Source organism: Mus pahari, chromosome 10 (genome assembly GCF_900095145.1).
Source record: "Mus pahari chromosome 10, PAHARI_EIJ_v1.1, whole genome shotgun sequence".
NCBI classification, from domain to species: domain Eukaryota; kingdom Metazoa; phylum Chordata; class Mammalia; order Rodentia; family Muridae; genus Mus; species Mus pahari.
In genome coordinates, this window is record NC_034599.1 from 66,397,602 (window position 1) to 66,411,852 (window position 14,251).

A 14,251-nucleotide genomic window follows, 5' to 3' on the forward strand; every position below is an offset into this window, starting at 1 on the left:
AACATTGCTGTTAGAAAGAATAATAAAGAGAAATAGAATGACTGAACAGCTTGGTCTGTCGCCAGGATTGTACTCTGTAGAAGCTTTGGGACTGGGGTGATGTCTGCTTCTCCTGCTTTCAAATACCACCACCTTGTGTTTGTGTGTGTAATGAGTATCACTGTGTGGACAGGGAGGCTTGTAAGCCTTCCAGGAAGGATGAGCCTGGCATGGGTATGTGGGAGAAAGCTTGTGTGTGTGTGTGTGTGTGTGTGTGTGTGTGCGTACACACTCAGAGAATCCCATGGCCAGGAGCTGAATCGGACACCGAGATAAGCACATGTTCAATAAAACACAGGAGGAGAGTCACACTGCAGCCACAATGCCACCCAGGAAACTTAATGAGAGTCCTAGAAGTGTCCCACAGACACTCTGAGAGCCACATGCTCTACACTGTGTATGTTACAGACAAGATGGATTCAAACCAGAGTTCGGATTCATTTCTTGTGACTCTTAAATATAACCAGAAGTTCAAGATTTTTCAGGAAGGAAAAAACAGAATCCAGTCCAGAAGTCTTAGTCCAGAAGGCTTAGCAACTCACTGAAGATCAGGCCTCTAATTTTACTTTAGGAAATTCTTTTTTTTTTTCATTTAAGATTTATTTATGTATATGAGTATACTGTAGCTGTCTTCAGACACACCAGAAGAGGGCATCAAATTCCATTATAGGTGGTTGTGAGCTACCATGTGGTTTCTGGGAATTGAACTCGGGATCTTAGGAAGAGTAGTCAGTGCTTTTAACTGCTAAGCCATCTCTCCAGCCCATAGCATACTCTTTTAAAGATTTAGTCACGTTTATTTTATATGTATGAGTGTTTGCCTGCATATATGTGCATTCATCGAGTGTGTGCCTGGTGCCCAAGAAGACCAGAAATGGGTGCTGGATGCCCTGGAATTGGAATTGTATACAGTTGTAGCCACCAAGTAGGTATAGGGGAATTGAACCTGTGTCCTCTGCAAGAGTATCTACTGCTCTTAACTGCAGCTTCATTACTTTGGGAATATTTTCAAAAGTGTTTTTATTATATTTTTTGTATGAATGTGTATGTGCATGTATGTGTGAATGTGTTCCTGTGGATATCAGAGGAAAAATTGCAGCATCTCTATATAAATGGCAGGATCTCTCCTATAATGTGGGTTCCAAAGAACAACTTTTACTCATTGAGCACCCTTGCTGATGCAGAACATTTAAAATCTTTAAACTTTTATTTATGAGCATTGTATATGTCTACATATGTATATATATATCTGTGCCCAAGAAGGCTGGAAGAGGGCATCAGGTTCCCTGGAACTGGAGTTACAGGTGGCTGTAAGTCACCTGATATAGTGCTGGAAACTGAACTCCAGTCCTCCATAAACACAGCAAGTTCTCTTAACCTCTGCACCATCTCTCGAGCCCCAGAACACTTTGTGTAAATGTCAGAAACAGGAAATGGACTATCTCTTCTCCAGAAGATTAGTAAACAAAAAACTGGGAAAAAAGAATGGGCTAGGACCAGGCAAAAAGGGAGCTTTTGGGACTCTGCTGTGTATTTTTGAGGAATATGCGCATGTAAAACCTCATAACTTTAAACACCAGTTATGAGTGAATGATTAAACCAAGGAGTAATCTATATTCTCTACTTGAGAGGGAAGGGAGCTCCAGTTCACCACCCATGAGCCCAGGACCACGTACTGAGTGTTCTCTGTCTGGACTGCTTGTCTAATGACTTGATGTAGTTTGTGGAGGTAGGGGGTGGGACAGCAAGCTTTCAAACATTAAAAATAAAAGCAATCTCAGAGGTGACATGAGTCCCTTTCCTTCTTCCTGCCTCTTTAAAAGATGAAGTCATTGAGTCTAAGCTGTGAGAGGAATGATCTGCTTATCATACACAGATAATGAGGAAACATGGGGCAGAATCTAATATCCCATCAGACCCACGCACCTTTTGAGATTACATCCAAACACTGTCATCTACAAAGTTCAAGATTGGGAACTATGGCACTGAGTGACCAAAAATAAAATCACAAAATAAATCTCAGTTTTGCGTGTGTCCATGTATGTGCAGCTGCATGTCTGTATGTATGGAGGTGAGAGATCCACTTCAGCTGTCTTCTTTAGGCTTATCCATTCACCTTGTCTTTTAAGACACAGTCTCTTATGGGCTTGGAGCTCCCTAAGTGAACTAGGCTGGTTGGACAGGAACCCTAGGAATCGCCTGTCTCGGAGTGGCACCACTGCTTACCTGTTACATGGGCTCTGGGGATTAAACCGGGTCCTCCCATTTGTAAGGTCACTACTTTCCCAAGTGAGCTTTCTCTCCAGTGCTCATAATGCTTGAATTAAATTGTGGTGTTTGATATTTTAGAATACTTAAGTACAACTGCATTACTTTTTTCATGTGACTTACGTGGTTGTCTGCTATTTAAAGTCAACGTGGGTAGTGGCCAAGAGCAAATGGCTATGTTTGGCCTGAAAGCTAATCAGATCTATAATAGGTGTTTAAAAGGCTAACCTCGTTCTGAGATGAACACGGCTGTTACTGTAGGACCCTCCTGCATCCTCTGATGCTCACAGCCTCCTGACATGAATCATCTCCTCAGTCTTTACCCTAGGCTTCCTGTGAGCATCACGGGAAAAGTGATCCTGCCCAGGTGGCTAAATGGATGGAGCCCCAGGAGCAGACGCCAGCCACTGTCTGGTAGGGCTCGAGAACGCTCAGTCCTCTGGAAATAAACTAAGCTGATTCTATACCATATCCCAGAGACCCCAAGTGCCCTGAGCCTTGGCTGCCCACAGAGGTGAGCTTCCTTTCCCAGGCTCATCTCCCTGTTCTACGCTGGGGACTCCTGGAATCACCTCTCAGCATCCAGTCATATCCACATCCCAGCAGCCCAAATCATGAGCTGGATCATCTGTGCATTAAACAAAGCATACGCTTGCGAATACTTCCCTGGATGGGAGGCCCTCTAGGGTGAGCTTCTGTCTCTACCAGCATCTCTTCCCCTTCTTCTGAAAACTCCTTCTCTCTGGACATATAGACCTCTTCCAGGGACTCTTGACTGTCACCAGAGTAGACATGCATTTGCACCTCTACCCCTAGTACACACAGAGCTAAGATTTCAGAAGGAAATCTTAAAAACAAGCACTGGAAACCAGGGAGTCAGTGCATACCTGAAACCCTGTAATTGGGAGGTGGAGACAGAGGAGCAGGTGCTCAAGGTCACCCTTGGCTATATGGTTTGAGGATAGCCTGGGCTCCTTGAGATAATGTATTTAAAAAAAAAAAAAAAAGCTGGTCCTGGGCCCAGTGATCAAGGAGGAGAAGACATGAGTGGGAAACACCTCCAGGACACCAAGACTCATGGGCCTTGAATCTGAAACCAGGTCCCTAGAGACCATGAAGGCTCCTGGTGACGGCAGCCACAGGCAGTCCATCCACCCAAGTAAATGGTGACCCGGCTCATCATGCCTGCAAGGGCATAGCAAGGAGGGAGGCTCTAGACTCTTACTCACCATCTCTACTATAGATTTCCTAGACAGGAAGTGACGTTCTGGAAACTCAGTCCCATCTTTAAAAGGGGGTGGTGGATTTCATTTAGAGGGCAGCCCTTTCTATAAGCTAAGGGCAGAGTGTTCACTCAGTATCCCCAGCATTTCCTTACATTTTGGGTTGTGAGCCTAGCCTTGAACGGCCGATCCATTTCTCCAGCGTGTGCCAGACATTTCCTGTGCACTCTCATTGGACGGTCCTACACTCAAGTGGTTATGGTTGTTTTATAAAGATAAGGAAACTCTCTGATCAGTCTGTCAATAAGACAATCCAAATGTTGTACTAGGCTGGATTAGATCCCACTCTTTGTGCCTAGGTTATACAGAACATGTGGAAAGGAACTGGCAACGCCCTGCACACAGTAGGTGCTCAGGAAATGACATCTTGCTTTCCCCCTTGCGTCACTGTCATGTCCCTGGGTGTCTCGTGGGGGGAGGGCTACACAGAGGGACATTGACAAGGACAGATGCTTGGCAAACCAGCTCTTTGTGGAGTCAAAGAAGGCGAAGGCTCAATGCCAAGTTCTTAATAAAGAGCCTCCAGGGAAGATGGATTTCAGCTCCTTCTATTAACACCCACCCCTGCAAGATTCTTCCAACTCATAATTTCTTTCCCTGGAACTGCCACAAAAATCCCCCAAATGCCTTTCAAAAGGCCAGTGGCAAGACTATGAAGCAACTCCAAGATGCTGGTGAAACTAAGCCACCTCTAAAATAGGTTTCCCAGGGGTAACAGAGACGCGTATTGGACTTTGGGAGTCTCGTCTCCAACCGGACTTCAGGTTTCCATGGCTGGGTGGGCTTGGGTGATACCACCTCCCTTTCCTGCCTCTGTGTTTCTGTTTAACAGAGATCACAAGCCTTCTTGTGACGTTTTAAAGGGTGTGGGGTAAACCATGTGAGGGGCGTAGTGTGGATCACTCACAAGTTATTAAGCCCTATACACTCGAGAACTCGTGAGCATCTCGACAAAATGCTGGGAGAATCCTTAAAGACGCACCAGGCCTTGGAAAAGCGCCGCTGCCAGCAGCAGGCTGGCGCATGGAGAAAGTAGAGAATAAGGAACCGCCGGAGCTCCTCTGCAGAGCTGGCCGTTAACCTTCAATCAATTTTATAAGGCCAGGAAATTGCCATATTTTTAATTAAGTGTCCACAGCAGGATCAGCAACATAAAATTTAATGGCAGGGAAGACACCAACTTGAAAGAGCCGTCGCCTCTTACCTCTCCTTCCAGGAAAGAGATTTTTTCTAAAAGCTGCAGTATCAGGAGCTGCTTCTGTTGCACTTTTTTCTTTAATGACTCAATCTAGAAAGAGACAGGAGGAAAACCGTCAAACAAAAATGTAGAATTGTACGACTGCAGGGTAATTAGAGGGCAGAAACACCTTGTGGGTTTGCACAGAACCTGTGTGCACATTTATTTTTTATTTAGTTTTTTTTTGTTTTGTTTTGGTTTGGTTTTTTTTTGAGGTAGGATGGGTCTCCAATCGCTATATAGCTGAACATGACCTTGAACGCCTAATCTTCTTGCCTCCACCTCCTGGGTGCTGGGATTTCAGCATCTGTTTTATGGGGTGCTGGGGATTGAATTCTGGCTTTGTTTGTGTCAGGTGAACATTCTACCCCACTGAACCGCATCCCAGTCTTTCTGTATGTATTGTTTCCTGGATCCCTGGCTGGCCTGAGAACCTTTGACAGCAGGGGACTCTGAGGCCTGTTAGGTTTGTTTAGCCAACCTCTCCACGTGGACTGTGTTGCTTGGACCTCGGTAACAAGGCTATCAAGTTATTGGTTCAGGGAGTATGCATCAAGACAGACTCAAACAAGTCAATAGAGATTAACTATCATGGATTGATGAAACACGTGCATTTCAAACATTTAGTTAACTCTCTTAATATATTTGTATCTGACCAACCAGGTGTCAAAAGTTTACTTGGGGGAAAAGATCACTAAAAGTATTCATGGAATTCAGAGGGCTAAGGACTCATGAGGACCACCGTTAAGCAGGACCAGCTCCGGGGCTGCTGTGGGCTACACTGCCCCCTTTGTAACATCATGTTACATGTGTCAGAGGTTTCTCTAAAAGCAAGAACCAGGGTACTTTGTGCCAAGTCTTGAACAAGAGTGAGATCAGAATACAGATTCAATCAAGGGTGTGCTAACCTTTCCAACAAGCTTGTGTGTCTGAGCATTCAGACATCCATTTATAAAAACCTGCCAGTGCAGAGTGATAGAATCCCCATGGAAGAGACCAAGTGACACCCGGAAAGCACATGCATGTTGATCATTCGATCTAGAAATACTATTTATAGGCATAGATCACAAAGATACATTGGACAAAATATAAACTAACTTGGATGTATGATTTTTGTGTCTAGAAAACACAAAACCAACTCCATTAAATAAGTGGCTAGTGGAACACTCTACACTATACCCTACCTGGGGAGGTTTAGGTACCTTTAAAGAATAAAGTTCTCTTACACACTTTTTAAATATGAGAAACTTTTTAAATTAATTAATTTTTTGTTGCATGTGTGTTTTGCCCGAAATATATGGATGTGCATTACATATGTGACCTTTCCAAGGAGGCCAGAAGAGGGTGTCAGATCCCCGGGGACTGAAGTTACATAAGGTGACATGTAATATGGATGCTCAGAATCGAACCTGGGTCCTCTGCAAGAGCAGCCAGTTAACTGCAAATCTCTCCAGCCTCAACATTAGAAACATAAGATTGTAGCCAGGTGGTAGTGGTGCATGCCTTTAATCCCGGCACTCTGGAGGCAGAGATATGTGGATCTCTGGGAGTTTGAGGCCAGCCTGGTCTAAAAAAGCAAGTTCCAGGACAGCCAGGGCTGTTAAACAGAGAAATCCTGTCTCGAAAAATGAAAACCACAGAAGAATGAAGAGGAGGAAGAGGTCCAGGAGGACAGAAGAGGAGGAGGAGGAGGAGGAGGAGGAGGAGGAGGAGGAGGAGGAGGAAACGTAAGAATGTGTGTGGTGAGTGGAACAGTGCAGGAGAGACAAAGATAGGTTGGAAAACCGTATTACACCCTGGTATTTACTGATACTAAGGAATTGTCATTTTGTTGGCGTGGTGACGGGGGTCATGGTTATCTTAGAACAAGTGCGTGTTTTAGACAGGTACTGTTCACTGTGAAACTTAAATACATGAGCCAGGATTTGCTTTAACATGGAACACAGGATAGGAGAAAAGAGGAGTAAAAGAAGCCACAGTCCCTGCATGGGCCACTTGCTGAACCTAGAATGCGCCTAGTGGGCTTCACTGACTGATTTCCTTGTACTGGGTGGACTGGACACTTACTCATTTTGAGCCTGAGTCTCTACCCGAGGCTGGCCTCAAACTCTCCATGTAGTTTATAACCTATACCCTGACCCTCCTCCTAGGATTCCTGGCTGTGCCATCACGCTTAGTTTTATGCTGTGCTGGGGATCAAACCTAGGATACCCCGCAGACCCAGTCAGTGATCATTCTGTCAACTGACGTGTATCCCAGGTCTGCACTTGGCATTTTTATTATAGCATATTTTACATTTCAGTGCGTGATATCACAATATATCACCCTATGGGAAGAAAAACTAGCCATATAAAATAAATATACTTAAGGTAAAATACCTAGTGGTTTTTAATAACTATAGAAATTAAAGAGAGTAACAAGTTACCTAAATACCTCTGAAATCTGCCCCCAAAGTAGCGCCTGAAGAGGCCGGTGTTGGCAAACCTGGGAGGGGGTGACGCTCATGTGTTGCAGGTGGCGCTGTAGATTAGAATGACCCTTCTGGCCACTTAGCAATAAATATTAAGAGCCATAAAGCTGTTCAGACCCTTTGACCCACTAATCCCACTCCTGGGAATCTGTCCTAAGGACATAACTCAAACACAGGAAAAAAGCTGCATGTAGAGAGATGTTCTTGCTTCCATTATTTATAATAGAGAGAAAATGGAAATAACGTTAATGCCTTGCACTAAAGGAACCGGCCATAAATCACGAGATACCAGCATGATGGAGCGTATTACATGAACGCTAGAAACAAACACGTTGCAAAGTGTGTGTGTGTGTGTGTGTGTGTGTGTGTGTGTGTGTGTGTGTGTGTGTTTATAAAAAGCCTCGAGGGACAGAAAAATAAAAGTTTACCAAAGTAAAAATAAAAGCCGTTGAAGGGATTAGGGAAGAGAAATAGTTCTGAGGTTGGTGTAGGATTGTGCCCCATACCTCAAATAGTGCAATTTTTCTCCTTTTTGTCTAGGAATGGCTTACAAAAATCATTGCCACAATTCTCCTTTGCCTTTCCTTCCTACAGGCTTAAGATTTTGTGCGTCAAGACACAGATTGGTGTGTGTGCGTGCACATGTATGTGTGCATTTGGGGTCCGAAGTTGACCCTGGGTATCTTCTACTCTTATTTCCACCCTATATTTGAGACTTGGTCTCTTGCTGACCTTGGGGCTTATTGATTTCACTAGATCGGCTGCCCAGTGAGCCCTATCTCTGTCCCATCTCATGATCACTGGGACTACGGGCGCAGTCCACTATGACCAGCTTTTTCATGAGTGGTAGGAATTCAAACTCATGTCCTCATGTCTTCAGATCAAGTACTTTACCAACTGTCCCTTAAGATTCTTAAAACTAACTTTTAGCTGGTTTATTTTTATTTATTTATTTATTTTTTACCTTTTGGTGGTACTGGGTATTGAACCCAGGGCCTCGAATGTGCTAGGCAAGCACTCTACCACTGAACTACATATGTCCCTTGCCCTAAAATGACTTGCCTTTAGGTAGCAGTTAAAATGAGACCTAAATTTCACTGAAAGGCCATTGTTGGTAAGGATAAAAATTCCATCAAATAACATAAAAAGTGACATCAAACACACAGCTTTCCTGCCCCTTAAGAACTCTTAAATGGCTTAGAGGTCAAGGAAACTAGAGATGTGGTTTCCTTTGAACACTAAAATCAGGTGGCAGAGAGCAGCAGGGACCTTGGGACATGAGGAGCTCATGGGAAGACGCAGACCACCCAGCTGGCCCTTAGGCTTAAGATTTTAAAATGACCTCAGTTTTCCATCTGTGGGCCCTACAATCTCAGATCCAAACTATAGTCCAGAAATAGTTTATTATCTGCATTAAACATGGACAGATTGTTTTCTTGCTACTATTCTTTATATAATATAGTATAAAAACTATTCACATAGTGTTAGTATTTTATTAGGATTTGTAAGTAATCCAGAGATGCCTAAAGAGAATGGAAAGGGGTGTATACAGACTCTGCATGAGTACTGCACCATTTCTTAGAAGAAATTCTCAGAGTTTTGGTCTGTACAGAGGATCCTAGAACCAGACACACCCGCAGATACCGAGCGATGGCTATAAATCAGTCCATGGCGAAGACATCATCAGGAGACATGACAGAGAATGTTCTGGGAGCTTTTCTGAGAAAGGGAAGAGCTGATGTCACCGTGAGGAGGTGTTTGGTTTGGGGAAGGGAGAAAGGATAGTGGGAAGGATTCAGAGGGTCCAGGGGCCTCTGACATAAGTGTCTGGCAAATACGCTTTCTGAAGCAGTGGCTGTGCTGTGCTAAATGACGTCCTTCAGATGCAGCCAAACCAGGTTTCTGCAGTGTTAGGGATCAATCCTAGGCCTACAGCATGCTGGGTAAGCACTCTACAGCCGAGTTGCTCTTCAGTCCCTCTTTTCTGTCACAGTTTATGTTTTGAAACAGGATCTCACATAGCCCAGGCTATGATGCCAAAGATCTTGAACTTCTCCTCATCCCCCTGCTTCCACCCCCTGAGTGCTGAGACTACAGATCTGCTCTACCACCCCGGCCCGAAGTGACTGCCTGAGGCATTCCGATTTGTAACTTGACCTTCAGAAATGTGTTCTTCAGAAAAAAACGTATTCTTCAAAAAAGTTGCATTTAGGTGTAGCTGTCACCAGGTGGTGGTAAATGACCCAAAGTACTGGGCTTGATCAAGCTGGGGTGTTAAGAAGTGAAAAGTCAGGGAACCCACTTTCCAGACTTTCATAGGTGACCTCAACAAGACCTAGTATTAGTCTCCTGGCTGAATTGAAATGTCACACTGAGGTCCAGCTCCAGGCAGCATGTACTCATACCTGCTACCTTTAAGCTGAAGTTAAAATGATGCTTTCTAACGCCTGTCTCCACACGGAACAGATGATTTACATTAAAGAGAGCTTGCAAGATGCCAACTTTTTAAGCCTTCAGGTTGATTTGGTGTTTAAAGGGAAGGGAAGGGGTGAAGAGATGACTCTGTGGTTAAGAGCACTTACTGCTCTGGCAGAGGACCAGGATTCAGCACTCACACTGGATGGCATACAACTGTCTGGATTCCAGCTCCAGGGGAACCTGACACCCTCTTCTGGCCTGTGTGGGTACTGCACACAGTGGTGCAACCCAGTGGTGTACATACAGATAAGCAGGTACACATATACACAAATTTTCAGTTAATTTTTTTTAAGAAGGGAAATGACGGTTGTAGCTTGCTATAACTGATTGTTGCTTTTCTCCTCTTCAACAACAGTTGAGACATTTAGCTTGAGCTAAGCAATCACTCCTAAGCATGGACATGCGCTGGCATTGTCTGGGGAGGCAGGGGGTTCACAAACCGCACAGTTTCATGAGCTGCTTTGCAAACAGGTTACTGTAGTGAAAGGATTCCTCTCAATTTGCCTCAAAAATAGTTACTAGCAAGGCCAAGAAGAACGCATACAAAAGTGCTGGAACAGGGTTGGGGAGATAGTCCAGTAAGTCAAGTCGTTACAAGGCTGAGTTAGGTCCTCAGGGCACTCATTTAGAAAGTCAGGCATGGTGCTGAGCTTGTGAGCCCAGTGCTAGGAGGCAGAAAATAGAAGATTCCTGGAGCTTAGGGACCAGTAAGCTCATGGCTAGTGAGAGACACTGTCTAGATAGATAGATAGATAGATAGATAGATAGATAGATAGATAGATAGATGGATAAGATAGATAGATGATAGACAGATAGGTAATAGATGATAGATAGACAGATAGATAGATAGATAAAACTATGAAAGTTGATTGCTCTTGAGGAATGATGCTAACATTAGAGGTTTAATTCTGGCCTCCACAAGCATGCACACACAGATATGTACCCACATATCACCCACACCCCTACACTTATACACATGTACATACCACACCACACCCATACCACATCCCCACACACTTAACATACACATACATACCACACACACACACACACACACACACACACACACACCCTCACCCTACCCCCTATAGACACAGTTTAGAACAGACTCTATGCATCGTGAAGTTGTAAGACCTGCAACTTTCTGGGTTTTTCTTTCTGGCAGTAACACATAGGATACAGGTCATTTTATGTTCGATGATAGAAAAGGACACCGTCTATAGCTGGATTTATGTGACCGATACCCAGTTGTGCGAGACCCAGGGAGCACAATAATTTAATATGGAGCTTGGGAACCATGAGGAGAAGTTAGTGAAGAAATACAGCCGCAAATAAGCATTTGATATTAGACACGATCGACATAGGTTGTTAAGAAAAAATATTCTCTAGGTATTTTCTTATCCTACTGGGAAATGATAACAGATGTGGAAAAGGCCTCGTAAAAGAGGAAGCACACTGAAGCAGACTGCATGCAAGATTCCTTCCACCTAGATGACAAGTCCCAGAGCCATGTGTACAGTCAGCTTCCCCCCTCCCTGAATCTGTACCGAAATTCATGTTAAAAAAAAAACTGCTGGTCAGGGGCTGAAAATGTGGCTTATTGGTAGAGTGTTTGCCTAGCATGCATGAAACCCTGTGTTTGATCACCAGCACCTCATAAAACTGGGGTAGTGGTGGACACCTGTAATGTCCATTCTCAGGGGGTACCGACCGGCAGGAGGAAGTCTGAGGATACCCTGAACTACAGGAGTCTACCTCCAACAACAGCCACTGTCAAGGGTGGTACAGTGGTTCACACGTGTGATCCTAGAACTCAGGAGGCCAAAGCAGGAAGACTGTCACATGTGCCAGGCCAGCAGAAGGCAACACAGTGAACTCCAGACCAACCTAGGCTGCAGTGTAAGATCCCATTATTAACCAAACCAACCAACCAAACAAGCAAATGCTCTGCTGGTCACAATTAGAAGTCCTATACGGAGACATAGACAAAGCAGCCACGATGATGATGAGCAGCTGTAAACTGGGAAAGTGTTAATTAGGGCTCAATGCCTGAGGTTCTGACCCAAGCAAACAGAACCTCTTGGGGAGTTGCTGGTCAAGAACTGGCTTAAGAAGATGAAACCTAAATTTAATTGGAAGCCAACAACTTACGCTTAATTAGGAGCATCACCAATCAGAAGTAAATACTGAAGGAGAGCCCATTCATAAACCAATAGCTAGGGGCTTCGGAGATCAGAAACTGCCAACTAACTTCTAACTAGGCACTTTCTGATTTGACCACACACACACACACACACACTCCATATGCACACATGCATGCACGCCCGCAGCACACTTTTTCAATTTGGTCTCTTGGAACCCAGGCTGGCCTTGACCTCCCTATGTAACTGAGGATGGCCTTGAACTTGGTTCCTGCCTCTATTGAAGACTGCGCCACCATGCCTACTATGTCCTGGGGTTAAACCCCAGGCTTTGTGCACAGTAGGCAGGCAGTCTAGGAACCAAACTACCTCCTCAGTCCTCAATATTTTCTTTGTCTTGCTTCCAGCAACACCTTGTTAAAGTTTCTCCCTTGTGCCCCTTGTGAAGCCTTGGAATGAAACATCAGTGTGTGATACTGTCTGATTCATGAGTGGACTGAAGCAGGTTTGTGTGGTGCTCATGAATGGCTGCCTTCTCAAAGCTAAAACCAGGACAAAACAAAAAAATACCAATAGTCGCATTGATTCAACTGTTTAAGCTCTTGAAATAGAAAGAAGCCAGGCCACATTTATGGCACTTTTTCTATTTCCTTCAAAATCTGTTTTATTGTATGGTTGCTTTTCATTTTAGGGATAGTCACAAGGCCCACAGGATCGTGTATTTAAGGTCAGGGATGGAAGGGTGTTGAGGAGTGCATTAATATTAATGCAGAAGCCACACCTACCATCGCCATGCCTCTGCTGTGTTATTCCCTCCTTCCCAAGGACACCCCGGCCACCTAACCAGGGTTTTCTGCCTTAAACTCTGTTGACTCTCTCATTGAAACATTTGTCAAAGATGTGTAAATGCTAGTCCATGTTCCTGAATACTCAGAAATTGAACTTTAGGTCAAAATAAAAACATAAAACTTTATTCTGAGTCTTCTGAGCCTTCTCTCGGGAAATGTCATGGTATTTGAAAATGCCCACAAGGAACTAGCTCAGATCCTCAATACTGTTTTCACAATGTACTTAATTTTTATGTGTATGTGTCTGTATGTGTACTGGATGCATGCTGTTGCCCTGTGAGGCCAGAAGAGGGTGTAAGATCCTTTGGAACTGGAGTTGTATGTGAGCTGATTCTATATGAGTGGCAAGTGTTCTTCACTGAGCCATCTCTCCAGCTATCTCCCCTCCCCTATACCAATATGGTTTTCAAAACCACTAGGGATCCATTGAATCAGGGATTTTATAGAAAACGGAAGAGGACAGGAGAAAACCTTCTAGAATTCCGTTCGAGCATCCACCTCTCTTTTGTTTCCTCTTGTCCTGAGAAGGCATTGTTTTCAACCCAATCTCTTGCTCCATGATCTGGCAGAGTTGTTACCTATACCCTTGGCAAATCGGGAATCATGTTTGCTCCCTTCTACCACATGATGAAAACATGAACATAATTAGCAGATTCTGCCCTTCACCTGAAGGGCTTGGTTTGGCAGTGATCCCTAGGACTCTGGCCTAGAAGTTTTGTCACGCTGTCAGCTTATTGTCATATTTTGGAGCTGTGTTTGGCTTGGTTTATTAGATATGATACAGATGGAACCCAGGCCCTTGGGGACAGTCATTCTGCTACTGAGCTACATCTCTACCCCTTTAAGTTATAAGTTTAAATTTCATTCTCCTTGGTAAAGGAAGAAACACCATAGAAAATGCAAAAATAAAATAACAAAGCCTACCCCCCTCTTGAGAATTGCAATGCACAGGGCAGTTTGAGGAGATCAGACCGTGTGCGCGCTAACACGGCCTGCAAGAGCAGCTTCAGGAGGATGAAGAAGAGGGTGCATTACCTCATGGGAGGGGATGAATCAAGGCCCCGACCAAATGAAACTGAAAAATTGCTAAATGAAGCTCTGAGTGGAGAAAATGAAAAATCAATGAAGGCCCAGAGGAGAAAGGCCCATTCTTCATCTCCATGGGCTGGAGCAGGCAGTGGAAATCCACTTTCAATTAATGTGTCTTGTGGCGTTCAGCCAGGCTGGATATGAACGGGGTGCATATTTTAATCAATTTTTTCTATTAAGTTTGAAGTAATATATAATAATAGAACTATGCTAGTCAGAAGGATCAGTTGGAATGGGCTTCTGAGCTAAGATAATCTTATTTGGTTTGATTTCCATTCTAGATTGATGGGAACTCAACTTCTCAGAGTAGACCAGCATGCAGTTCCTCCTGGGTGCCTAAGAATGACTTAGCTATTGAGATGTCAGGAAAGAATGAACACAGCGGCTTCCCAGCGCCT

The 14,251-nt window shown here is 44.2% G+C and overlaps 1 protein-coding gene across 1 annotated transcript in view; it reads right to left on the bottom strand.

Moving 5' to 3' along the window:
- Myzap (myocardial zonula adherens protein) overlaps positions 1-14,251 on the bottom strand; it is an 86,961-nt gene that overhangs the window by 15,894 nt on the left and 56,816 nt on the right. The window contains exon 11 of the mRNA XM_021206528.2: positions 4,795-4,878. Coding sequence (XP_021062187.1) covers positions 4,795-4,878 — 84 coding nt within the window. The remainder of the gene's footprint in view (positions 1-4,794; positions 4,879-14,251) is intronic.